The sequence below is a fragment of the Vulpes lagopus genome, chromosome 17, assembly GCF_018345385.1.
Source record: "Vulpes lagopus strain Blue_001 chromosome 17, ASM1834538v1, whole genome shotgun sequence".
NCBI classification, from domain to species: Eukaryota; Metazoa; Chordata; class Mammalia; order Carnivora; family Canidae; genus Vulpes; species Vulpes lagopus.
Genome location: NC_054840.1, coordinates 25,917,054 through 25,944,667, shown reverse-complemented (window position 1 = coordinate 25,944,667; position 27,614 = coordinate 25,917,054). Strand labels below are relative to the sequence as shown.

General features: G+C 42.3%; 2 protein-coding genes and 1 pseudogene across 7 annotated transcripts in view; 2 read left to right on the top strand and 1 right to left on the bottom strand.

The window, feature by feature from the left end:
• The window catches only part of MCF2L2 (MCF.2 cell line derived transforming sequence-like 2), a 183,353-nt gene that overhangs the window by 4,943 nt on the left and 150,796 nt on the right, over positions 1–27,614 (bottom strand). Inside the window, exon 15 of the mRNA XM_041731529.1 lies at positions 22,649–22,734. Within this exon, the coding sequence (XP_041587463.1) occupies positions 22,649–22,734 (86 nt within the window). The remainder of the gene's footprint in view (positions 1–22,648; positions 22,735–27,614) is intronic.
• Positions 176–24,207, top strand: B3GNT5 (UDP-GlcNAc:betaGal beta-1,3-N-acetylglucosaminyltransferase 5). 6 transcript variants are annotated; one of them, XM_041731538.1, is made up of 4 exons: positions 176–444; positions 4,647–4,761; positions 12,057–12,115; positions 16,659–21,572. In XM_041731538.1, exon 4 carries the CDS (start codon positions 16,974–16,976, stop codon positions 18,117–18,119), a length of 1,146 nt encoding a protein of 381 aa, XP_041587472.1. In that variant the 5' UTR covers positions 176–444; positions 4,647–4,761; positions 12,057–12,115; positions 16,659–16,973; the 3' UTR covers positions 18,120–21,572. The 6 variants fall into 6 exon arrangements, 5 of the variants coding, with proteins under 5 accessions (XP_041587472.1, XP_041587471.1, XP_041587470.1 ...); XM_041731536.1 differs by lacking the exon at positions 176–444 and adding an exon at positions 1,137–1,273; XM_041731537.1 differs by lacking the exon at positions 12,057–12,115.
• Positions 24,280–26,364, top strand: LOC121477334 (annotated as a pseudogene).

The window sequence follows — 27,614 nt, the reverse complement described above, 5'->3', positions numbered from 1 at the left end:
GTCCATCATCTGAGTACACGATCTCAATTAAATGAAGAGGCGATGGTGTGGGCACTTCCTGGAGTTGTCACGCACCAACAAGAACAGATTGGGCGGGACCCATCACCGTCACCAACACGCCGAGTTGCTGGTGGAGGCGGAGGCCACCTCAGCACCATAAGGTGCAGGAAACGTGCCTTGGCATCGCCTTGGGGAGGCTCGCGGCCGCCGCACCCCTACCCTGCCCGCAGCCCCTGACTGGGTCCTCCCCTACCGTCCCGCTCCAGCCCGCCCCGCGCAGGAAGGTGGCGGAGTTCAGCACCGGCTACCCAGTCCTTGCTCAATGTTTAAAGCGGACAAGTTTTGTTCTTGAGACCCCCCTCCCCCCGCCCGCGGCTTTCGCTCCGATGCCCGGAAAAAAGCTGACTTTCGACTTAGTTGTTCAAAGAGCTGGCCTTGGACTTGGTGAGTTTTGCTTTAAGCTCTCTTTGAATCTGAGCTGGGCTTGAAGGTACAATCCTTGGGGGTAGGGGGGAGGCGCGGGGTGAGCCCTCCCCAATCGTATTTTTTTAAAAAAGAACCGCTGTAGCGAAGCTTCTTTGGATGTAAAGGAGAGTTTTCTCCCGTCGTGATACAGGCCCCAGAAGCAGCTCAGGGCATAAGTGGCGGTGACAAGAGATCTCTTAAAAGGACTAGCCTGCCCTGAGAACTCTTGCTGTGGAAAGGGAAATCAGATGATCTGCGAACTGCAGCTCAGAAGTCACCACCGTCCGTGCGTAACTGTTGCGTGTTGTGAGCGAATGGCCCATTAGTCTAACCAAGTCTACTTCCTAATGAAAACAGTACTGAGACCAGTTGTTTCATATGGAATTAATATGTGCGATCCCTCGTACGATTCAAAAAAAAAAAAAAAAAGCAAAAGCTCTGCAGCCCCCCGCACCCTAACTGGGGCCGAGGGCCCTCACTGGGGGGGAGTGTGGTCTTCCCTTCCGGATCACGAAGTGCGGGAAGGTCTAGCACGCTCGGAGGGGCTAGATCTCCGCTCCCCGGACGCTCGGCTCTTTGTGCCGGGGACGGGAAACGGGCTCCCGCGGTGCGCAGAGAGGGCTCCGGGCCGCCCAGCCTCCGCCCCGCCCCTGCCGGGCACCGCGGCCCCACGGCGCCGCGCCTCCTCACCGGGGCAGCTCGCGGGCTCCGCAGCGCAGGCTGGAACTCTGCTTCCCGCGGCCCGGGAGGAGAGGTCCGGCAGGGCCGAGAGGGGAAGACCGGGAAGGGGAGCCGCGAGGAGGTGAAGGTACGCGCGCCCGCACGGGTGGCTCCAGCGCTCCAGCTTGGAACGCGCGCTGCGGCGGGGCGCACGGCTGGCGCGGACCCGGGGCCTCGCCCCGCTGCCCCGGCCCGGACCTCGGGAGGCCCCCGCCGCCAGGGGCCCGGCCCGCCCGCCGCCCGCCGCCCGCCGCCCGCCGCCCGCGCGCCGCGGGGAAGGGGAGGGCGCCTTCCCTCTCCGGAGCGCCTTTGTTCGCTCTGGCTTGGCGGGCGCGGGCGCGGGCGGCGGGGCCGCCGGGACCTCCGGGACCTCCGGGCCGAGAGCCGCGCGGCTGCGGCAGGGACGTGCGAGCCCCCGGGCGCCAGCTGGGGTGAGGCTTCCTGGGGCCCGCGGGCTCCCGCTCCCCGGGGAGCTCCGGCGAGGCGGTCTCCGCGGCGGGCCGGAGCGCGGGAGCCCGCGGGCGGACGCCGCGCCCTGCGGCCCCCGGGGCCCGGATGGGGCTCCCCAACAGTGCCACCACCCCGGCTGCGGGGGGGGACTTCGGGTAGAAAGCCTGCATCCGGCTGGAAATTAGGAAATACCTCCAGACTGAGGAAACTTTGGGCGAGTTAACTGGCTAGGGAAATGGAGACAAGGAAGTGGGCAGGCGGGGAAAACTGGGAAAGGAGACCTCCAGTTAGTTACCCGTAGGTCTTGGCCACTCTTTTCTGACTGCCGAGTTGTATTTTGTAACCTGAAGTGACAGGCAGTTGCTTACTCAGATACAATATAGGTCAAAGTAGCAACTTTTCTTCCGATTCCAACTGCACAGCCTATATTTTTTCTTATCCAGCGTTGGTTTTCATAGGTTATGGGTCATGATAAAGGGACACCGATGTTGCAACCGCACAGTGGCTGCTGGTGGCTTGTAGCTCATATTTAGGGTAATTCTCTGATGAAAGTACATCCATTAGAATTGGATTTGTTCCTCTGTGCCTTTATTTTGGGAACTTTGCCTGGTCCCTATGGGGGAAGGGAGAGGAATGTGAGAAACTGAAATTGACCCAGAAAAGGATGCTCAGAGCTAGTTGTGTTCAGTAGTAGCACTGAAAAGATCCCCCTCTTAAACTTTCTGAAAGGGAGATTGGTGATTAGCAGCTGAGGTTTCAACTTTCTCAAAAGAAACTTAATGGTAGATTTTATATCTTGTCATGGGGGCCGAGGGGCTACTTTATTTGGTCATCTCTTTTTTAATTATTACTTTAAAGCAAGATAAATTCGATACCAGAAATGTTTACATTAATTTACATTATATACTTAACATGACCCTTCTATCCCCCGCTCCTTCTCTCTCTCCCTTCCTTGCTCCCACAGGCACCCTCCATGAGTATTTATTGAGTTCTGGGAGGCTAACCCTGAGGCCCATTCCCTCTAATTCACCTCAGGTCCCCTAGTGCTCACCCAGACACCTGACAGGGATGAGTGTTATGACAAAGAAAGTTCAAGCTAAACTAAGAGAAGCGGTTTCTGAGGATGTGAGAAATGAGAGGTGATTGGGAGGTATAAATGATATTACACATAAATGCCTGGCCTGCAAACCAAACAAAAAAGCTCCCCAAAACCTCAGATGGTAGAGGGGACGCCTGGGTGGCTCAGTGGTTGAGTGTCTGCCTTTGGCTCGGGGCGTGATCTTGGAGTCCCAGGGTCCTGGGATCCAGTCCCACATCAGGCTCCCTGCATGGAGCCTGCTTCTCCCGCTGCCTATGTCTCTGCCTGCCTCTCTCTGTGTCTCTCATGAATAAATAAATAAAATACTTTAAAAAAAAAAAAAAACCTCAGAAGGTAGAGAATAATTTTCAAAATAAAGTGCAGGCTCTAGCAAGTGAAAATGACACATCATATTTCATTAAAATGGAGATCAAACTCCCCCTTTATAAAAGATTGATTCAAATAAGGAGATTGTAGGAAGGTGAAATAACTTTCTAATTCTTAAATATAGAACAAAGCTTGAATAATAACTCATGGGTTTTGAAATGGGTCATTTTTTTAAATGGGTCACTTTGGCTGGAATCATTGCACTTGGTGACTTTCAAATTGTAAAGGTAGAGTGCTTTCTGAGGACCAACTGCTCTATAATCTAAGTAACAGAACATAGGATGTGGTAGAAAGAAACTGGAAGAAATTCAGAAGAAGTGGTCTCTTCTCAAAGTAACAATGTATCCTATCCTTTTGGAATTATGTATATGCTCAATTGAATTGCTGCAAGTTTTGCATTTTATAGCATATTATACCTTTTTTGGGAATATTTCCAGAGCCATTATTTTATTCTATTGTTAGAATAATCTAGTGAGGAGCTGCATATATTGTCTATGTTCCAGAAATTAAGGCACAGCAAATTATTACAAGAGGTCTTCCATTTGCCAGCAAAGCGTTAGCCAGAACAATGCAATCCAGAATATTTTTTTTCTTATAGTACTTGTATATATAGGAAGTATGAGAATCTTCATGCTAAAAGGTAAGAAACCTGATCAGATGACATGTAAACTTTGAATAAACAAAAGCGATTTTTTTTTTTTTTACATTTCCATGCTGGAAATTCAGACTGGCTTTCATCTGTCACTTATATTTTAAGATTTATTTCCATTCTGTAGTGAAGGCTTTAGCCCTAGAAGCCAGTTTTCTACAGAAAGGAATGTTCCATCATGTCGATAGGCAATAAGCCCCCAAAGGTCCAAGTTACACACTTTAAGATCCACCTACCATTTTATATTTTATCTCTTTATTCCTTTTCCTATAATTTTTTCTACAACTTTTTGATAGTGCACTAGGCAAAGCAAGTTAAAAAGCTGACTCAGCTCAGGTTTCCTTCTCCATAATATACAAGGCCTTATATTTTTTTGGCTGTGTCATCTTTGTAGAAATGTTTTTATAAGTGCTTGTGGGAACCATATTGTTCTTTCCTATCAAAGATAATGGAAAGGCATGTTCAGCCCATTAGTAATGATACTTCTGTTCTCAATCTCAATAGTATTTGGGATGGGTTGGTAAGTGCCCCTTAGCCATCAGATCAGTATTTTCAAAAACTTAACATCTAATGAATATTTTTTGAAAAGAATATTAGAGTAGAGCTTATCATTTTGAAAGGAAAAAAATACCTATAGAATAATAGCTACTAACTAAACCATCAGGGTACAGATATATGAACAATTTCTAGAGAAAGGAGATGAGCCTAGATTGAATACCTGATTTGGACCACATTTATTTTGTCAAATAAATGGTCTCAAATGATCCTCAGAAAAGACTATGTTTAGAGGGAAGTCAAGCTAATGTGACCAGTAAATAAATGGAAGCAACAGAATATAAGTCTATTTTTGTTCATGTTCTAAAACTCTTGGTTTTTCTACCCATGTGTTTTGATTAGGTCCAGATTCCAGATTGCACCAGAATACTTGCTTACTCCATTAGGGGGGTTCTACACTGGACACATCTCTGAAGCCTTCCCTGTATCCTGCCTGTGGCCTACTACACAATATGTGGTAAATTAATATTTGTTGAATTAATTAAATGTAGGCATTACCTACTTTCAGGGCTGCTCAACATAATGCCTGGAACAGGTAGGTGTTTAATAAATGATAAAATGTTATTAAAAATGTTGATCAACTGAGACAGGAATGTTATATATGCCTCTTACATTTTATACCATTATATTTTGTACTCTGTAAACCAGCAATCAGGTGTTATTTCCAAATATAATATTTAGAATGGGACATATGAAGTGCCATTGGACAAGAAGCTTGTATGTCTAGCTCACATAATAGGTTTATACCAAGTCATAGTGTTACCCTATTTTTATTTTTTATTTTTTAAGATTTTGATTTATTTTTATTTTGAGAGAGAGTGCACGCATGTGCAGCAAGCAGGGGGTCGGGAGGGGAAAAGCAGAGGAGAGGGACAATCTCAAGCAGACTCCGTGCTGAGCCAGGAGCCCAGTGTGAGGCTTGATCTCATGACCCTGAGGATCATGACCTGAGCCGAAATCAAGAGTCAGATGTTTAACTGACAGAGCTGCCCAGGGACCCCGTCACCCTATTTTTAAATCACTGTTTTTCGTATCATAATTTTACCTCAGTTGGACCTTTCATTTCATCAAATACTTATTCATCAAATACTTGCTTGAAACATCCTCTGAGTCCTGTACTTTTTATTCTTCTCTCCTTTTGTCTTTCTCACCTCTCTTTTACCCTCTATGCCATTTTATTTATTTATTTATTTATTTATTTATTTATTTATTTATTTATTTATTTTCTCTATGCCACTTTAAATCTCTGCCCTTGAATTCCCTCAGTCTTCTTTGTGGAGTTAAGACTTCATGTACCCAAAGGACATAAACTCACAAGATCACTTCTGCCTACTCTTTTATGCTAATGGGACCAAGAAAAGGAAGGAGGGAACATTGAGATGGAAGGTTAAAGAAAGGGTGGTTACAAGGAGAGTGAGAATAAGCTCTGACAAAAATGCAGGTGACAGTAAAATGTAAATGATCCAAACTTCAGGAAAGCAGATTCTGAGCCTTCTTGGGTGCTTCTCTTGGCCCTGCTCCAGCACTTCCCTGCCCTCCCATCCTGATGGGAGCTCCAGGAAAAGTAGCTGGCCAATGCCAGGGAAGAAAGCAAGGTGAGGAGCTCAGGGTAGAACCTGGAACCCATCAGCTGCTTCTGAGCTTCTATGGGGTCTGGAATTTTGGAGGGTACATGGTTAACCCCATGTCTGGGAGCTCTAGTTTCTTCTGCAACACAGGGACAGCTTTCTCCCTCAGAGGTTGCTGTGAGGCTTCAAGAGTTTCTATAGACCCAAAGCAGTCAGAATGGAGCCCAGAGCACAGTAAACACTGCCATGTTAGCAACCGTTGCTAGAGTGGGCCAAAGGAGAAATTTGTTTCTTAACTAGGCAAGAACAACACTGACAAGAATTGTATGGAAAAGAGCGAGCAGCCCGGTCAACACAAACAACCATGCATCAGGAATGAATATAGAAGACCAAGCTTAGAAAAGCAAATGTTTGACCACTCTGAGACCTATTTTGTATTTCTGGGGTTTTTTTGTTTGTTTGTTTCCAATTCTGTTATTGGGAATTTGTAGTGATTTTTACTATAATGCCTCTGAAATACAATAATATTCTATAGCCTCTTGCCATCAGTTTCCTTAGGGCCTGTCTTTACTTAGGGCCTGTCTTTACTTAGGGCCTGTCTTTACTTGTTTGTTCATTTGGTATTTCCTTGTCTTCTTTTTTTTCCAAAGCCAGCAAACAGAAATCTACACTCATGTTTAACAATGGTTAGAAATGCATCATTTAGTTTATATAGGTGGGGAGCTTGTTACTGGATTCAGACTGCAGGTTTTATACTTAATGTTGTTTCCTCTGTCCCACATCTATGCTTGTTAAAAGTTGGAATTTAAAGTCTTGGCTAACACTGAATCAAGAACTAACTCTAAATGTATTGTTTGTGGAGGAATAACAACTCCAAATGGCTTATAATCCCTCCCTGTGGCTTAAGCTCAATTTGCATAGCTTAAGTCACAGCCACAAAAACACCTAAAGACAGCTAATGGGTAGAATTCTTCCTTTATTTTACAGGCCTTGTATAGAAACACACAAATATGAATTAAAAAAATAAAATACCAATTGAGGGTATATTTAATTTTTCACACTTTAAATGTGAATTGTAAATTCATATTTGGGGTTGTTTCCTTCCTTTTTGAGTACACAGAATAGGCAATTAATACTAAACACCCAGTTGTGTTACTTATCACCAATGACTATAACAAATTTAACTAAGAAAAATGTACGAAGATCAAATTATAGCCTTTCCAGTAAATTCAGGGCTAAACCTGATTTCTTTTAACATGGCCACTTGGCTCTTGAGGATGCATCCTTGCTCTCTTTAACAGGGAATAGATGATTAGAACAAGCCAGGAAAACAATACTTGGAATGTAGAACAAAAAATCACATAAAGATGGACAGAAAATGTTATATTTCTTTCCTTTGAGTCATGCTTGGACAGGAATCAAAAACTGCCTTATATGGGACTATAAGTAATACAACTTTAAATATAAAAAGGTTGAAGTACTCAGGAGTTTTTTTTTTTTTTTTAAACTGACTTACTGAAAGAGCATCCTTAGTTTATAGTTATATTTTTATGACTTTTAAGTTTTGTGCCCTACATGAGTGCCTCACTTGCCTCTCCCTGACAGTCAGTGTGCTTTATGGAAGGTATAGAGAGGGTTGGCCAGCCTGCGGATCCGTGAGAAGGAGGCACACATCTGTGATGAGAAGGGACAGTGCCTGTGAGATCTTGTTTTTCAGTGATGCAGGAGGTGAAGCCATCAGCTGAGAGTGAGGGACACAGACCCTGGGAGAGGGGGAGGACTGAGCCTGGCTGATGAGAGAACAGTAGAGAGAGAAGGTCCAGGATAAGTGAAGGATAGTCACACAGCACTGAGCCCTCTGCCCACAGCTGGATACCACAATTTGTAGTGACGCCATCTGCCCAGTGGGTTACACTTCTCCTGCAGCCTGGCACGTGTTGTAGTAGTAGAGAAGGCTGCAGGCACTGTAGGTCTGGGGTTGTTGTGGGGGAAGGGCAGGGACCAGGGAGAGGAGGGCAAAGGTGCCAGATGATTCTGGGCCTGACACAGGGAGGTGGAAGGATGAAGGTCGGGAGATTGCTGGGTGGGGTGGGAGTGATAGGGAGCAGGAAGGGGGTGGGCAGAGGATTCCCAGTGAATATTTAGAGGCTGTGTTTGAAGAGCAAATGGACTGGAGAGTGAGTAGACTGGAATTTGAAATTTCAGAGGAAATGCAGTTGTAGGTGAAGCCTCATAAATGACGTTCTTGCTGATTAGCTGTCTTAAGTGGGTGCCAGGTTATGTGAACAAAATGGTCTCCATGTCCTAACATAAGGGCTCCCTAGACTTCTGAGTGTTGCATGTCTACTAAGTAAGATTTGGAAATATAGTTTCTCTAAGATTAGATGTTAGTGTTAGACAATGGTCCGAAACCATGATCAAAAAATATACAGTTGGAAACAAAAATAGATACGTTTTGAATTCAAACCCTCTGGCTTTCTCTTGTTCACATTCCTCAGCCTTCAGGTCTCAGATTCAGTGTTGCTCCTCCTGGAAAATGCCCCTCTGCTCCACCCACCCCATGTCTCCCCTCCTGGCTAACAGTCCAGCACCCACTATTTGCCCCCTGGCTCTCTTCCAGCTAAGAGTGCCACGGGCCTGGTTTGTCCTGCCCTCTATCACCCTCTACCTGTTTCTTACCCCATCTCAACTTTCTATGACCTAGTCCTTTAAAATAGTTCCTTTTTAGAAGAAATAACCATCTGAAGTTTCAGAATTTCTATTCTTTCATTTGTCAAAAGATATTACTAGTCCTTGAATTCAAACCTGGGCAAGTAAATTGAGATGCCACATAAATATGCGCATGCGTGCATACATACATGCATAAAGTAAAATAAGATGCTTCCTTTATCTTTGCCTCCTCCCGCTCCTCCTTCCCCTGAGTTTACTTGCCTCGGGGCCTCTCTGCTCCTCTCTGCTCCTCTCTGGTCCTGGAGGGCCCACCCTCCTCCGGGCCTCACAGCAGCCATCTGCCTTCTGCTCAGAGTGCTCCCCAGCATCTGCAGTCCTGCTGTCTCCAGACTCAGAGGAGCCCAGGACTGCTCCACCTGCTGTCTCTGCAGCACCTCCCGCTCAACAGGAGCCCAAACCCCGACATGCTCCCTCCTCACTCCTAACTCAGGAAACCCATGTCCCCTCAGTTGTGGGCAATGCTGGAAACTAGGTTCCCCCCTTCTCCTTTCCTCCCTCCCAGGCCACTCACCAGGCAGTGCTGGGTTTCTTTTTCTCTGGAGGGTCTTCCTTTCCCCTGACTTCCCTCCTCACTCCCACCACCCTAGACTAGGCCCTCCTCATTCCTCCTGCTTCGGGGCATGGCCCCGATGGACCCAGGGGCCTGCTCTCCTGGCCTTCCGCATCCATCCTGTATGCCACTGCCAGACTAATCCCTGTCACATATAGCATGGTCCATATGTACAAGGCAGGTGTCATTAGAAACAAAGCCTGAAGCTTCTGTGACTTCTTGCTGCCCTCGGCGCGCACACACACGGACTCCTCTGCCTGGTTTTCAGGGTTCTCTATGAGCAGCCCCCAATCTCCCTGCTTTCAATTACATGCCTGGATCACAAATATTTGCCATGTTGTTATTTTTTTTCCTTTTCACCTAAAACAGATTGCTTCTTTTCCTGCAACCCCCTAAATCCTGTTTATCCTCAGGCCCTCCTATCCACCTGTTGTTGATCTCTGCTACGAGGGACTCCCCTTTTTTACCTGGAGTTGGTATTGTCTAAATTAGTGCTGTGATGCTATCTGCACTTTACTGTAATCTGCTGATCACTGTCCATGGGAACTGAGTTTTCAAGTGGGCATCATGAGTCGTGTCTCAACTAGACTGCAGATGCTTGCAGAGAGGAGACTATAAAATGCTACTGCGTGACTCCCACCACACTTAGCATGACGATTCCACAGGAAGCATACACTTGTAGGATTTGTTGAAACATTGAACACAGAAGTTGTTTGACTCAAACTTAAAGTGCAGCCCTTACTATCTTGATTAAAACTTCAAAATTTTTATAGGTTTTGTATAATATTGTAGGATCACTAAAGTAGACCCAACAAAGAAATGGGTTACCAGCAAGACCTAAGTAGAAAAAAAATCAGGGTCACTTAGGGTAACTTGTAGTCCCTAGTTTTTCCAGAAGAGTTTAAAGAGTTCTCTTTAGAGAACTACAAGAAGAAATATTCTTGGGACACCTGGGTGGCTCAGCAGTTGAGTGTCTGCCTTTGGCTCGGGCATGATCCCAGAGTCCAGGGATCAAGACCCACATCGGGCTCTCTGCAGGGAGCCTGGTTCTCCCTCTGCCTATTGTCTCTGCCTCTCTCTCTCTCTCTCTCTGTCTCTCATGAATAAATAAATAAAATATTTAAGAAAAAAAAGGAAAGAAAGAAATATTCTTGAATAACTGTGGGGCACAGCTCCCAGACTGAAAAGCATTAGGGTAGGGTCAGCCACCTTCTTTTCCGATGTTCCTATTCTACTTCTATTCTTTGGTCTCCTGACTACTCCTCTCTATTAGGAAAGAGAATACTAAGAATATCTGCTACTTCTTTTCAATCCAAATAGATGCAAACCCAAGTTATATCCAAATATTTGCATACGGGTCTTGCTCAATGCAGGATGGGGTTACATCCCAGTAAACCCACTATCAACTGAAGATGTTAGAAGTCAAAAATGCATTTAATACACCTAACCGGGATCCCTGGGTGGCGCAGCGGTTTGGCGCCTGCCTTTGGCCCAGGGCGCGATCCTGGAGACCCGGGATCGAATCCCACGTCAGGCTCCCGGTGCATGGAGCCTGCTTCTCCCTCTGCCTGTGTCTCTGCCTCTCTCTCTCTCTCTGTATGACTATCATAGATAAATAAAAAAATTAAAAAAAACAAAAAAACAATTAAAAAAAATACACCTAACCTACCAAGCATCATAGCTTAGCCTAGCCTATCTTAAATGTGCTAAGAACACACCTCCAGGTGGGCAAAAGGATCTAACACCAGGTGTATCACATACTAAAATGTTGAATAGTTCATGTAATTGAATACTGTACCGAAAGTGAGAAAGAGAATGGTTGTAAGTGTATCGGTTGTTTACGCTCATGACTGCCTCCTTGACCTGAAGCTGCAGCTCAGCTCTGCTGTTAGCATCACCAGAGAGTATCCTATGGCCTACCACTAGCCTGGGAAAAGAACAAAGCTAAAAATTTGAAGTATGGTTTCTACTGAGTGCATTCTGCTTTCACACCATCATAAAATTAAAACAAACAAACATAAGTCAGGGACTGTCTGTATTCGCCTCTGAGCCGCTCTCTGTCCTGTTCCCTCCCATGGTCTCTGCTATTTCCTCTTACCAGCAGGCCCTGAAGTCATCTCTAATTTTTATATCCCTTAGTTACAATCCATTGACATTCATCCCCAATTTGCAGATGAAGTCACCAACTCGGAGTACAGTGAGGGTTGCCCCAAGGTTACACAATGATCCTGGCCCCAAACTGGGGGTAGCCCTGGAGCTTGCTGCCTGCGGCCTGGTCCCTGAACACAGCTCTGGATGCACAAAGGAAGCTGCAGGCACAGCGTTCTGGTGGGGATGGCTACTGAGCTCACAGGCATTATCTGGGTCCTTTGTTTCTTGTCAGGCCCAGCGTTCTCTTTTCTCTAGGTTGGGCAAGCCTGTGTGGTTTCTCTGCAGTCCCCTCCCCTGCACTTTGTATATGGAAGCTAGAAGGTATGCTTCAGGCAAGCCCTCAGACTCTGTGGGAACCAGGAGAGTGGGTGTCCATTGCTCGTGTGTGGTATCCCATCAGCAAAGCCGGGGCTGGGGCAACACCGCTTGGTTGTAATTAATGAGTTTAGACCATGGAGGTGCATTTTGCTTTTGGTTGGGCGAGGCTGTCGAGTGACTATGTTCAATTTGGAGGAGCTCAGATGTTCTTAAAAGAGAACTGGGCACTGCGAAAGAGTAGTTCACCTTTCCTGATCTTCCCCTCATCAGATCAGTCCTATCAGTGGAATTTGGTTATGATTGGTATAAATGATAGCTAAACAGTTCAAGCTGCTGAGATTGGAGAAATCTTGTTTTAGAATTTCACATGCTGTTCTAACCTAAATAAGTGGTGTGGGTTGTTGGCTTTGTGACAGGTTCTTTGTCATTTTTCAGAAACTGTTTTGACTCTTTGAGGTCAATGGGGAACAGGTGAAGAGACACAGGAAAATAAGGTAACTACATATGGGCAGGGGTGAGGAGCAGAGGGATAAATGCATGTTATGGGCTGGCTGCTAAAACGCATGTTAGCAGCAGAACTCTGCAGCCAGATGAATAAGAGGCCCTATTCATTAGAGAGATAGGAGGGCCTCTGAGTCAAGTGTGCATGTGTGTTCTAGAGGAGTTAGGCCTGTGGGCTAATTGTCTAGCAAGAAGCTCAGACTTGAAAACAACTGGGGATAGGTGCAAAGCGAGCTGTCATTGCAACATGATGAGTGCAGCTGCTCAGAAACGGGAAGCTAGTTTTGCCTGTGGTTCCAAAGGTTACTCTCCTGTTTCTTTTCCAGGGTCTGTTGGAATAGAAACTGCAGATTAGTTTCAATTGCTAATTTTCTTAGAATTCTTAAACACAGGGTCTTATAAATCTGCCCTTAAGAATTCTCTGTTGCTTTACATGAAGCCTCCAGTTCTACGGCAGAAGGGGATACCCACCTTCACAGGTGGACCCTTATCTAAGTGAATACTGTTAAGACTGAGAGGAAGTACCTATTTCCCCCGCCATGAAAGTGATTCTGCCAAGTTTAGGCAGATGCGACCAACAGAAACTGGTATTTTCCACTGTCTTTTCCATTTTCCTCTAGAGCATTCGGTCCACCATGACCAGCCAAACCAAGAGGGGAAATTACTGATACTGATCTATCCCTTAAAGTAGTATTTCTTGCTTTTTTGATGATAAAGCACACACGCACAAAATGCATTTTACATTACAACCTGAAAGACACATATATGTAAAACCGAAAGTTTCATAAAATGACACTTCACTACTTTCAGTGCCCTATGCCATTCTCTATTTTTTTAAAATATTTTATTCATTTATTCATGAGAGACACAGAGAGAAAGAGAGAGAGAGAGAAAGGCAGAGACACAGGCAGAGGGAGAAGCAGGCTCCATGCAGGGAGCCTGATGTGGGACTCGATCCCGGGACTCCAGGATCATGCCCTGGGCTGAAGGCAGGTGACCCCGCTAAGCTACCCAGGGATCCCCATTCTCTATTTTGTTCTTTCTTTTTCTTTTTCTTTTCTAGATACTGGTTGTGACTTTCTGAGAGGCACTAGCAAGTTTTAAAATTGATGTCTTAGGGGATAAGATGATTATCTCTGGACAAAGTCTCAGCAAGGGTTGGCTCTGATCTCCCGTAATCCTTGGACTTTTGCATGCCTGGTTATCACCCCAACAGACTTTTGCATGCCTGTTTTCACCCTAACACGGAGAAACTTTGGGAGATAGGTAATATAGCTATACGTAAAAGGCCAGAGGTTGGGCAAGGACACCCCACAGCCAAGGTTAGGTCAATAGAGCTGGGTGCTCTCAGTGACATAGCAGGGCCAAAGGGTGGGGACTTGTGGTTGAGATCTTGAGACACAAAAGCAGAGCCTTTTCCTGGGGACTTGTGATGTGAGCTCAGCTACCCAGCCAGCCTGGACTGGGTAGAGCTTTCATGGTCTTTTCCCTGTCAGTCTGTTGAAAGTTCAGGAGACTGACATGTTAACCCTGAGGGGAGATACTACTTCTCCAAGCAAAAGGATATATCATATTTTGGATAAGCACTGGGGACAGAGTTCTCGAGGAAGGGAATAGCTGTCTCCTAGTCACAGGAGAAAGGAGAGGACATGTGACTGACTGGGCCTCCTGACCGCAGGTCTTCCCAAGTGATCAGCTGTTTGAGTGAAAGTGGCTCCATCCCCACCATGGTTCTTGGCACCAACATTCAGAGAATGCCTACCAGGTGTCAGGCACTGATCCGGAAGCCAAGGTTAGGGTATCTATGACATTATGGAGTTCACAGTGTAACTGGGGGAGGCAATTTAATTAAATAAAAAGTCAGTCCAGGAAGATGGGTGCAAGAAGGTACTGTGGTAATACAGATAAGAAAAATCTTTGGTGGTAGTGGCCTCAATTGTGACTTCCCAGAGAAGGATGCCTGTAGAACTTAGTGAGAATTAGTATACTTCTTCTTATTTTTTTTTAAGATTTTATTTATTTATTCATAAGAGAGAGAGAGAGAGAGAGAAAGAAGCAGAGACACAGGCAGAGGGAGAAGTAGGCTCCATGCAGGGAGCCTGCTGTGGGACTTGATCCCGGGACTCCAGGATCATGCCCTGGGCCAAAGGCAGGCGCTAAACCACTGAGCCACCCAGGGATTATTACCAAGGGGAGCAGGGCTCCCCAGGCCACAGGTCTGGTGGCATAAAGGCTGCCGTGTGTGAAGCAGTAAGCAGGGCTGAGCTTTCAGCCAGTACTTTGGTACTGACAAACAGTAGAGAGCATCTGAAGGGGGTTAAGGAGCTCAGTTAGTCTCGTTAGATCTGAGTTTAGAAAGGTCACTCTAGGGTAGAGGATGGGTTGGTCAGGGGTCATTTTGGCTGCTGCACTGCTCTGATTGAGAAGTGATGATAACATGAAGAGGCGATTTGGTCCAGGGTGTGATCCTGGAGTAGCAGGATCAAGTCCCGCATCGGGCTCCTTGCATGGAGCCTGCTTCTCCTTCTGTGTATGTCTCTGCCGTGCTGTGTTTCTCATAAATAAATAAAAATCTTAAAAAAAAAACACAAAGAGGGAAAGAGAGATTTAGAAGAAGCAGTTCATAGGATTAAATAACTGGTTATGGAATGGAGGAAAAGGAGGACTTTGAGATTTCTAGCATAGATGCATGAAGTAGAGTCAGGCACAAAGAAAGGAAAAACGGAAACAGCAACTTTTAGGGAAGAAGACAGTTGAAGGGGTTAGAAATGGCATTTGAGTGTCCCTGTATTTACTTCCTCCTACTTACATATCTATGTATATTCCCATTTAACTTGCATAAAGACTTTTGAGTTAAATAATGTGATTCCAGTTTTTCAGATTTCTGGGTTAGATGCATGATACAGTGCAGTAGAAGAGCCAGCAATTTTGAATAAATTGCCTGACTACAAAGACAGTCCTTTTTGGCTATAATCCTGTGGCTTTCTGGTTTGAACACGCTAAATTTGAGGTGCCTGTTGAGTTTCCAAATGAAAAAGAACAGAAAAAAGATGACTGTATAATTTGGGGCTCACAAAGTCATTTTGGTTAGAGTTTGGGCTATGCTTTTGAAAATGTATCTTGACTCCTTGATTATTTTCGGGGTACCTGGGCAGCTCAGTGGTTGAGCATCTGCCTTTGGCTCAGGGTATGATCCTAGGGTCCTGGGATTGAGTCCTACATCAGGCTCCCCATGGGGAGCCTCTCTCTCTCTCTGTCTGTGTCTCTGCCTCTCTCTGTGTCTCTCATGAATAAATAAAATCTTAAAAAAAAAAAAAACTTCATTTTTTTTTTCAAACAAAATCTTACTCTTATTCCTGTCTTGTCTAGGACAAGCTTCAGTGAATTTTAACTATCATGAACTTGCTTTTCATCATTCATCTATTTTGCCTTGGACTATACATACTGGCATACCTTCAGATGCTGTTTGGTTTGGTTCAGTTCTAGACCACCACAATAAGGTGGTCATAAAATCATAATATCATAAATATGGTAAAGGGAGTCAAATGAATTTCTTGATTCCCCAGTGCATATAAAAGTTACATTTACACTATACTGTAATCTAACAAGTGTGCAATGGCATTATGTCTAAAAAAATGTACATACCTTAATTTAAAAATAATTTATTGCTAAAAAATGCTAACCATCACCCCAGCTTTCAACGAGTCACAATCACCTGGTCACAGATCACCATTACAAATATATTAATGAGGGTCACAGATCACCATTACAAATATATTAATTAATGAGGGACACAGATCACCATTACAAATATATTAATGAGAGATGCTCAGTGGTTGAGCATCTGCCTTCGGCTCAGGGCGTGATCCCAGAGTTCTGGGATGGAATCCCACATTGGGATCCCCACAGGGAGCCTGCTTCTCCTTCTGCCTATGTCTCTGCCTCTCTCTCTGTGTCTCTCATGAATAAATAAATAAAATCTTAAAAAAAAACCCAAAATAAATATATTAATGAAAAAGTTTGAAGTATGAGAATTACCGAAATGGGACATGAGGAGAGCAAATGCTGTTGGAAAAAATGGCAACCCTTGCTTGCCACAAACCTTCAACTTGTAAAAAAGGGAGTGTTTGGAAACTGCAATAAAACAAAGTGACCTCGCAAGCTCCTGCAAATCAATATATTCATGGACAAACCCATGTGAGATTTTAAACTGTAAGTATATAGGCTGATAGCCATTTTATTTTAGGAGGCTTTTTATTTTGTAAGGTTGAGAAGAGAAAAGGGTCTCTATATTTTGAATGGGAGGATGGTAGAGAGTGGTTCTTTCCCTTTCCCTATACTTCTCCCTCCCCCACCAAAAAATAAATATCTATATGCCTCTGTTATATACTAGCTTCTTTCACGGACTTCTGTCCATCACCTTCTGTCCACATCAGGCAAGTTACATTTCATTTTTAAGGAATGAAAAGTAGTTTCTTTCTTTTTGTTAACTCTAATCCATTCACCTATCATCTTTTCTCTTCTTGACCCTACCAGATGGCACTGCACTCTCACAAAAAGAAGTACATGGAATAGCTGCCTGAGGCCAATCACCTAAATTAACGAAGGATGCCAGTGTGGGCAAATTGTGATGTGCTGGCATCCTCATTCTACAGTGTGTTCCACTCTTTCTTGCAATCTCAGAAAAAGATGGTGTTAAAAGAAAATATTTTGTGAAACAAGAAGCTCCTACTTTTTTAATGACTAACATGTATTGTTAAGATGGACATCTGTTCTGCAAGATACACAGTTCTGTGGTCTCGAAGAAGCAAGAGCCCATTCAAAACCAATCCTAAATAAAAACAGACCTGAATGGATGTCAGAATGTTTGTTAGTGGCAGAAGAGTAAAAAAATGGCAGTTTGTTCAGCTCTTTGCCACTTGTTTTGTACTAAGCCTCATGTTTTTTTGGGACCCAATCGATAATCACATTGTGAGCCATATGAAGTCCTACTCCTACAGATACCTCATAAACAGCTATGAGTTTGTAAATGACAGCCTGTCTCTTAAGCATAGTGCAGATGGGGCTACTCGCTACCAGTACTTGATTAACCATGAGGAGAAGTGTCAGGCACAAGACATCCTCCTTTTACTGTTTGTAAAAACTGCTCCTGAAAACTACAATCGACGTCATGCGATTAGAAGAACATGGGGCAATGAGAAGTATGTTCAGTCTCAACTTAATGCCAACATCAAAACTCTGTTTGCTCTAGGAACACCTACTAACCCATTGACAAGGGGGGAACTGCAAAGAAAACTGGTTTGGGAAGATCAAATGTACAATGATCTAATTCAGCAAGACTTTGCTGATTCTTTCTATAATCTTACTCTTAAATTACTTCTGCAGTTCAGATGGGCAAACAGCTTTTGTCCACATGCCAAATTTCTTATGACTGCTGATGATGACATCTTTATTCATATGCCAAATCTTATTGAATACCTTCAAAGTTTAGAAAAAATGGGTGTTCAGGACTTTTGGATTGGTCGGGTTCATCGTGGTGCTCCTCCTGTAAGAGACAAACGCAGCAAATACTATGTCCCCTATGAAATGTATCAGTGGCCGGCTTACCCTGACTATACTGCTGGAGCCGCCTACGTGATCTCTGGTGACGTAGCCGCTAAAGTCCACGAGGCATCACAGACGCTTAACTCAAGTCTTTACATAGATGATGTGTTCATGGGCCTGTGTGCCAATAAAATGGGGATAGTACCACAACACCATGTGTTTTTCTCTGGGGAAGGTAAAACTCCTTATCATCCCTGCATCTATAATAAAATGATGACATCTCATGGACATGTTCAAGATCTTCAGGACCTCTGGAGGGATGCCACAGACCCGAAAGTAAAAACAATTTCAAGAGGGTTTTTTGGTCAAATATACTGCAGGATAATTAAGATAGTTCTCCTTTGCAAATTGACCTATGTGGACACATATCCTTGTAGGGCTGCCTTTGCCTAACGGTACTTGAATGTTCTATGTTTTCACTGTCACTGAGCCAAACTGGATGAAAAAAACTTTAGATATTTGTCGATACCTTAAGTAAAATGATTATAAAAAAAAAACAAAGAAATGTTTTGAAAACTCAGTCTATCAGAATGTTTCTTTGATTCTAGAAGCTATTCAGTGTAACTTACCTACTTCATTGCCTAGATTCATTTCAAGGAATTTATATTTAGAAAAGGTTTATGAAAACAAAGCTAAAGGGAAATTCAAGTTCTCACTTAATGCCATGTGTATACTGGAGGCATAGAGAAGTTATTAAGGTGCTTTGGTGTTAGGGTAACTGCTTTTGGAAAATACCAAGTGAATGTATAGTACAACATTTCAAAGAAATGAATATATTGTTGGACCAGGTTTACAAATTAGTTTTTATTAGAGAGCACTTGACGGGGGAACTGGAAGCCAGGGGAAGATTGGCATAGGAGAACATACTTCAACCTGGTAAAAGAAAGTTCCTGTTCTTCAGAGAAGATTTGGGAAAATGTACATGATTTCTTTATAAATAACCAAATCACTTATTGTCCCATCCATGTAGCTAATTTACCTAGATAGTGTTGTCATTTAAAATATAGCTTTTTTTTTCAAAGTTTAATGTGAAATTTGAGCTATCATTTGCTCTTCCCTAACTGGTACTTCATGTGGATTTTCTTGATTATTAGAAGTGACACAAAACAGTTTGTTACTCACAGGGTCTTTCTCTAGGGAGAAATCATTGTTTATTCAAATAAGCCAATTTTAATGAATTTTCAGCTGGTTTTTAAATATTCAATATTGGTCCGTTTTTAAGGTAGTTATTTGAATGTAATTTGCACAAAGGGATATAATAATGAAGACGACTTCAAAAAGAAAAATAGAACATTAGAAGCCTCTTTTCTCCCTTTCTGTAATTTATAAAACAAAATTCGTAGTTTATAAATTATTGTAATGATGACTAAAATTAGCCTACCCCTTCTCAACAAGGTCTCATTAACCACAGTACTTTGTTCCAAGTTCAGATTTTAAAACTGAGCGTTCAGCATCAAATCAAAGCTATCTTATCTTTTAAAAATCAAAATGACTGTTGGAGGTGTCATCAACTTTGAAATATTTCACATTTGAAAGCAGAATGAAGTGATAGAAAAGTCACCAGGATAAGGTTTTAAATACTTGTGAAACTTCATATATTCAGAGATGTGGCTGAGCTCTCTAAAAGAGGAAGTTGCATTGTTCTTACAGAGCAGGATAAAAATGTGGCCATGATGCAACAACCTCCCCTCACTACAGAAAGAACTAGGTGATGTCCATTGTCGCAGGGATTATATCAAGTCCAAAATGGTGACTTCAGCAAAAGCAGTTGAACTGATTATAAAACCCCTCTCTGCAGAGGTTCCTGTTAGGGAAAACTAAGATGTCTCATTTCATTAGATGTCTGAAATATGCAGAAGAAAAAAAAACTAAAAGAATTCTTGGTAAACACAACTGGATGATGATAAATACTGTAATTTTTTTGCAGATAGCTTTTTAATGTTTACAGAAATTTTTCGTTAATTTTTTTCCTATTTTGAAAACTGAGGCTTGTTTACATTAATTGCTCAGATAATTTAGAATTTTTAACTAATGTCGAAACTACAGTGTCAACCATTCTAGGTTTGTAGTTACTTTCAGAGTAGGTCAGCATTTTTAGATCATTACAGTTTAAATTTTCTGACCAATTTTAAAAAACTATAGGTAACCAAATCACATTTTGACAAAGCTGGTTTATAATTAATTTTTATTAGTTTGATTCTTTAATAACCATTTGCCTTTTGGCCATACACCCTGTGTATCTATACCTGTAACTGTTTAAATTTTCCATTGGTTGAAAACATAAGTGTCTCTCTGGCCTTTGAAATTATCTTGTTTACAGCAATACTTTTGTGAAGCAATTATTTATTTGCAAAAGAGCTCTCCTCAACTGTGTTCATCTTTTCATTTTTGCTTAGAATAGAATGGAACAGATTTAAATTTAAAGGAAATATGAAGGCACTTCCTTTTTTAATAAGAAGGAAATTGCTAGATGCTTCCTTCAGTAGATTTAAAGTACTGAGAAGACTATTTGTAAATAAAAGGATTCCAGCCTTTTAAAAAAAGAAGGAAAAAACTTTTTGGTGCTCTAATGCAGGGCTGTCTCAAAAATCGTCAACAAAGGGAAAATAACTATCAGCCTGGATGGTCACTTGAGTATATGTGTACACAGTATTACACAGTATTATTGCTAAAACCTTTTTACCTCTTGGTTGATTTGCATCTTTTTTCCATATTATTAATTTTATACCAGTATGTTAAATATTTATATTATTTGAATTTTGCTCTTGTATGGCAAAATAATTAGTGAGTTTTTAAAAATAAATCTGTGATTTCCAATAAACAACTTGCAAATTGTCAGCAGGTGTGTATTTTCACAAACTTTCTAAACTCCTGTGTGGACACTGTTTGTTTATATCACCAACTTGTTCTGTTTAATGTCAGGGAGGTCTGTAGTACACAATCTTAATCCTATTGCTGTTCAGACTTGTTGTGCCTAGGCTAGAGGATTATCGTGTCCTCTGCCATGGAATCACCTAAAATGCTTCTTTTTTTTTTTCTTCTTTTGTTTGTTAAAGGAGTTATGTTGGAATGTCTAAGTTGGGGGAATTCTCTTCTACTAGACTGTTCAGGAAAGAGATGAAAACCTGTAGTCATGGTGCCATAAGACACCATTTGAAAGGGTCATATTTTCCTTTTATTTGATATCATTAAGTGTCAGAAAGTAGATTCAAATTAAGCTCTAGTCTATTAATGTCAGGAACGTTCTTAGGTGTGCTTCAGTATATTTGTGCAAAGTACGTTCTCATCTGCTTTTTACCTGATTCCTGCACAGTGCTTAGCCTAAGATAGGGTGTGATTCAATCTTGGTATGTTTTCAACCTTGGAAGTGATTTTTTTGGTTGTAGATATTCTTTTGCTCCAGACCTCAAAGGCTTCTTACTGTATTGAGCATCAAATCTAATCTCTTCTACCTGGTTCCCATAGCCTTATGGAATCTTCCTTTTCTTCTTTATTCCCTGTAGCTTTATTTTTCCCACTGCCACTAAATTTCATTCATGACCACAGCTTGTGTAAGTTAACCAATGGAACATCATTTCCCCTGTATCTGTTGAAGTCTTGAAAATCCAACCCTAACTGTGCTCTTCCATTAAGCATCTCTTCCTGCCCTCCTCTCAAAACCTATACTTAATCACATATATTATTGTACTATCTATTAATTGTTTCATGTGTTTTTTCCTAGCCAAAACAGAAGTTCTGAAGGTAGGGACTATGCACAGTGCTATCACATAATGCTTAAAATTATTATTTTTTTTTTTCTGGAGTGCCTGGAAAAGAGGCTTAGTTGGTTAAGCATCAGACTCTTGATTTCAGCTCACATCATGATCTGAGTCATGAGATCTGAGCCCCAAGTTGGGCTCCATGCTGCGTGTGGAGCCTGCTTAGAATTCTCCCTCTCCCTCTGTCCCCTTCCCTGCTCACACTTCCATTCTCTTTAAAAAATATATATATATTTATGTATATATACATAAATATATATGTATATTTATGTATGTATACACACACACACACATGCTGTCATTTAAGGACAACAGAACACATTGTCAAGTGGTGCTTTTCTGAGGCAACCCAACTGAAAACACTTTCTGATATGCTGATGTGGGTCATTTATTATAACTGAGAGATAACATTTCAGTCAGTTAGAGCCCACATGTTTCCTTGAGTACACCTTAAAGAGTATAAAGTAGTCTAATTAAACAAATAGGGGCTTTAATCAAGTGGCAAGTTCCTAAAGATATTGGTTCATTAGTTCTACAGGCATATTTTGAAAGCCTGCTATGAGCTAAGTAAGTATTATAGTCCCTGGGCAAAAGAGTGGCTCATAAATCAGTAAATTAAATGATGTGGAGATAAAAAATGTGATGATTGCTAGACTAGAGCTAATGATGGAGATTTTGAGTATAAAGAAGATTTTTTAAACAATGCATTTCCCCTTATGCTTTTGGTATTTACCACCCTATTTAGGCTTTTGGAACTGCAGAGTATTCACATAAATGCAAACACCTTTTTCCTATAGTCCAAAAATAGCATTGGATTTGTATAAATTAGGTCTTTGGGGAACCTATTGCCTTTAAATGCTTTCAAAGCATTGATTCAATCTACCAATATTAGTTTACTTTATTATTTTCTTGATAATTTGTTTTTTAAAATACTGGGTATCCTTGGAATTTGGTTTATAAGTCATCTGTAACTCTTGCTTGTTGCCTCCCTGAGATCCATGAATTTGTTCTCAGGTACATAAATAAAGCTTAACATATAGAATAAATATGTGATTTTATCTAGGAAAAATGAGCAATGAGATTTAAAACAAGAAGATACCCTCCCATCCATCCCCTGCACCCCAAGGAGTTAAAATGACTCCTGCCAGGGATCTGCAATCTTACCTGGTGGGGGAAAGATTTTCAGGACTCTCAAGCTGCTCTCGTCCAGGGTTCTCCCCATCATGACTGCTTTCCAGTATTTCTTCATTCTGAAGAGAAAGAAATTTTGGTAAGATGGTCTGTTTTATTTGGGGGCTGTATAGTTTTCTTTCCTCTAATTTATTTGTTCTGTTTGTTTTTGTTTTCATTGTTCTAGATGAGCACCACGCCGGGTCCCTCATCTTTCTTTTTCTTTCTTGGGTTTTTTCCCAAGTCCTCTGCAGATCTGTTACAGTTTGCCCTTCAGGCTTCCTTTAGAAGCATCAAAAACTCTTTCTCAAAAGCAGGTATCCTTTTTCCTTAATAATGAACGGCTATTAATAATAATGTACTCCTCCTTCTTCCTGGTTGACTCACAATAAAGATTCAGAGTTTGAGCTAAGGGCAACAAGTAAAAAGATTTCCTTTTTTTTTTTTTTTTTTAACTTCTGGAGGTAAGAAATCAAGATCTGGAGAAGTTGTGACCTACCCAAGACCAGAAAGTGAGCTAAAGACAGAGATGAGATAAACCCAGAGTCCACTTTCACAGGCTGGTAATCACAAGTCCATTCTAGCATGCACTGTGTCCTAAATCAGCTGGTTCCTTAGGTGATACAGATTGGTCACTGGTATAGACTTGAAGCCAGCTTGTGGTCGGTAACCTGCTCCACTACCTCCCATCTGAGACCTTGGGCAAATTCACTGATCCCCTCTGCCTCAATTTCCTCCCCTTAGAACATGGACCCCATGGCACTATCTACCACATAGGGCTGGGGCTCTTTTTCAGAATATTAGGCATTTAATTCTCATAAAGAGGCAAAATTATTTATTTTACTCTCAATAAAATATAGTTTTAACAAGGAAATGAATTTGTATAACATTGATAGCAACCAGAGTATCTTAAAGGTATTGACTAATAATTAACAAGTAGATAATTAGCCAGCATTTGAATTCTTCCTGCCTGCCAGGTTCTGTTTAATGAGTTCTTTTATACTGTCACAAAAGGGAGTATAGATTTTGAAAAAGCCATCTTGCAGAAGTATTGTTTAAGGAAATTTAATGAGTAAACATAAAAATTCTATGTAAATTAGAGCTGGAAGGTGAAGGACAAACTTCCCCAGACGGAGGAACAGATGAGAAGTCTCCTTGTAAAAGAGATGAGAGTGATAGGCTCTCAGCTCATTGTTGACAATGCAAGAAGAAAGGCCTGTCAATGGATTAAACAGAAAGCAGTCAAGGTAAGGTTTTTGGTTTTTTTTTATTCATAATGCCAACCACAGAAACAGCAATTCAAAAATGTCCAATGAATGAAAGAAAATCATGGATCTTTGATCTTTTTCACTGATGCCCTATCAAATCTGACATATCCAGAAAGCAAGCTAACAAATAAAGGGTTCTTTGGGATACCAGTTTAGCATTCAGCTCATACAAGGACAATCTTAAGTTCCAAGTTCATATTTGTTTGTTTTGTTTTGTTTTGTTTTGTTTTTAAACAGGATATCATGGGGCACCTGGGTGGGTCAGTGGTTGAGTATCTGCCTTTGGCTCAGGTCATGATCTCAGAGTCCTGGGATCGAGTCCCACATCAGGCTCACCACCGGGAGCGTGCTCTTCCCTCTGCCTATATCTCTGCCTCTCTCTGTGTGTCTCTCATGAATAAATAAATTAAATCTTTAAAAAAAATAAGAGTATCATTTCACTAAGAATCTAAATTTTTAGTTCCTTTTATTACATATATTTGACCAGATACTAGTATATATTTCTCATTTCAGTCAATTTACAGAAATAAATACCAGTCCCTGGATTCAAACCAATCTAGCTATTTTCACCACACTATACCAAAGCTCTTTCTTCACATTTTCTATATAACGAACTAATTACCATGGCAGTTAATGTTATATGCCTTTCTAGTTCCTCCCCTGTGACATTACTATGCCTGAAATACCAGCTGGACTTGGACCTTTAGCCTTATTGGTCTTTGGATCTCTCAAAATAATATGGGACCTTCATCAAGAGTAACCACTATTGGGACTATGAAGGGTGGAGCAGCAACATGGCAGCGCCTGGTGCAGGTGACCCTCTCAATACTAAGAGTGGACAGGCCCCTGTGGCTCAGGGCATCGACCCGACCCGGGAGAAGGTGACTCCCATGCAGCTGTAGTTCATGCAGCGGGTGGAGCTCACCCAGTGGCAGAAGAGGCTGCCGCAAAGGCGGACCCGGAACATCCTGACCTGGCCTGCTGCATCGGGGCCATGGTGTTAGCTATTTATGGCTACACCTCCTACTCCGTGTCCCAGGAGCGTTTCCTAGATGAGCTGGAGGATGAGGCCAAAGCTGCCCGAGCCCGAGCCCGAGCCCTCGTGAGGGCATCAGGACCCTGAACCAGGTGGACACTGCACGTCTCCAACCCGCTGGAGCCCCTTTCACGTGGTGGAGGATACCCGGTGACCCTGTGGAAATCCAAGCCTGCACACAGCATTGATGGCCTCAACCTTGAACGATGATTGAGCCCAAGAATTAATTGCATTTGGCCAGGTCAAGGGAGTATTGCCCACCTTACACAAACTGTGTTCACTGAGCCCTTCTTGCAGTTTGTTTCCTTTTTTGAGGGCTGTATAACTTTGGCTTTTCTTAGGCTTTCAGACTTTGTGGTTTACCCTCTTTACCTCCCCGGGGCTTAGCTGTTATGGAGGTGGCAGCTGTGTGTAATGTTGGAGCCTAAAGTGGGAAAGATGGAGTTAGGTTGAGAATAATAAACTGAGTCACCTCTAAAAAAAAAAAAAAAAAAAAAAAAAGTAACCACTATCACTAACAAAGCTTCCTCTCACTGTAAAACTTACTACTGCTTATAAAATGAATTGTGCTTTTTCCAACTCTTGTTGGTCTATTGTAAGTGGGGTATGTTGTAGTCTTTTCTTTCATGACAACCTAAGGGCAGAAAAATAATGACTCAAGGTGTACAGGTATGGACTGTCATCTTTTACACTGAATGATGATGTTCTTCTAATTTATAGACTTTGTCATGCATGAGACATGGGCTTGCTGAAATGCCTGGGCATGGACTTGGTTGTGTTGACCCATATTCCTGGGACCACATGTCAGACAGCTGGTGTCAGGGTAGAGAAAGAATCCTCTGTAGATCAAGTTCAGTGGAATGTAACACTGCTGCCATTGAGAATGTGATGGGAAGGACCCACAGCAGATCTGGGTACTGCTTTAATTACCTGCAGGGAGGTAGTTAACTATACTGTATACCAATGCTTTGCTAAGGTTTAGACAGATTGGTTGTGTTCCAGTGCAGTAGCTTTCAAAGGCTGACCATGCCCCACAAAAAAACATCAAAACATACATACACATGTATTGTGATTTAGTAAATCTATATTTGATCGTGTTCTGTTTCTGGTACAGATCTCCTAAAACCTGTAATTTCCTATGTTGATAAGAGTCATGAACTTTTCTTTTGTTATTCATAACATCCCCTTTTAACCCCACCAGAGTTTATGTTAATAAGGTAGCTTTTGAAAAGCACCAAAGAATGGGGACTGAATGCCAGGGGAACCAACCACATAATTAGAGGGTTGGAACTTTCTTTTCCCTGACCACCACCACTTCCAGGGAGGGGAGGAGGGCTGGATATTGAGTTCAATCACCAATGGCCAGTGGTTTAACCTGTCATGCCTATGTATTGAAGCCTCCATAAATAACCAAAAAGAGAGCCGCTGTGTTGATGAACACATGGAAATGGCGGGGGGCACTTGCTCAGAGAGCATGGAAGCTCCATGTCCCTATACTTTGCCCTATGCATGTGTTCCATCTGGCCGTTCCTGAATTACACCCTTTTAAAATAAACTGGTAATCTAGTAAGTAAAATGTTTCTCTCAGTTCTATGAGCCACTCTAGCAAATTAATCCAACTGTAATTTGGATTACAGTTAGGGGGGGGGTCATAAAAAACTGATCTACAGCAGGTTGGTCAGAAGCATCAGTGATAACTTGGACTTTCCAAATGGCGTCTGAAGGGGGTCAGGGAGCAATCCCCCTTAACCTGTGGGACGTGATGCTATCTCTAGGTAGATAGTGTTAGAATTTAGTTAATTGCTTGGTTGTGCTGGACACACACACACACACACACACACACACACACACACAAAATAGACATATATATAGCTGATGTGATATACTCTATTCTTAAATTAGGCTATCCCTGTGGCATTCTATTCTTTTTATTTATTTTTAAATGCCTGTGAGCCACCAAACTGAGTTCACTATCACCATTGTGACTTGCATTTTGAAAACCTTTTAGAGAATGAGAAACACACAGATTCTTCATGTGAGCGGTAGACCTGGGTGGGAATCCTTGACTTAGTTTTTATTTAAAAGTGACCTTGGGCAAGACTCCTTTGCACCTTAGGTCTCTATTGTAAAAGAAGACTTACTGTATCCGTATCAGAGTGTGGTTGTGGTGATTTGAGATAAGGAATGAAAGTACTTAGTACAGAGAAGACTTGATAAATGGTATTTACGGCTGGCTCTTTTTTTTTTTTTAAAGATTTTATTTATTTATTCATGAGAGACACACAGAAAGAGGCAGAGATACAGGCAGAGGGAGAAGCAGGCTCCATGCAGGGAGCCTGATGTGGGACTCGATCCCAGGACTCCACGATCACGCTCTGGGCGGAAGGCAGGCGCTACCGCTGAGCCACCCAGGCGTCCCATATGGCTGGCTCTTTAATATCTACTTTGTAGGGATTAAAACAGGTAATGTATGTAAAGCACCCAGGCACAATGACCTTCAGTAATTGCTGGGCACTTTGTACATGCTCGTGTATATTAGAGACCCTTTATTTCCCACTAGCTGGGAGGTGTTAGCCGAGTCACTTAGGCTCCCTGGGCATTTATTTTCTTCTGTATAAAGTAAGGGAGATATGTAAATTGGCTATGAACCATCCCT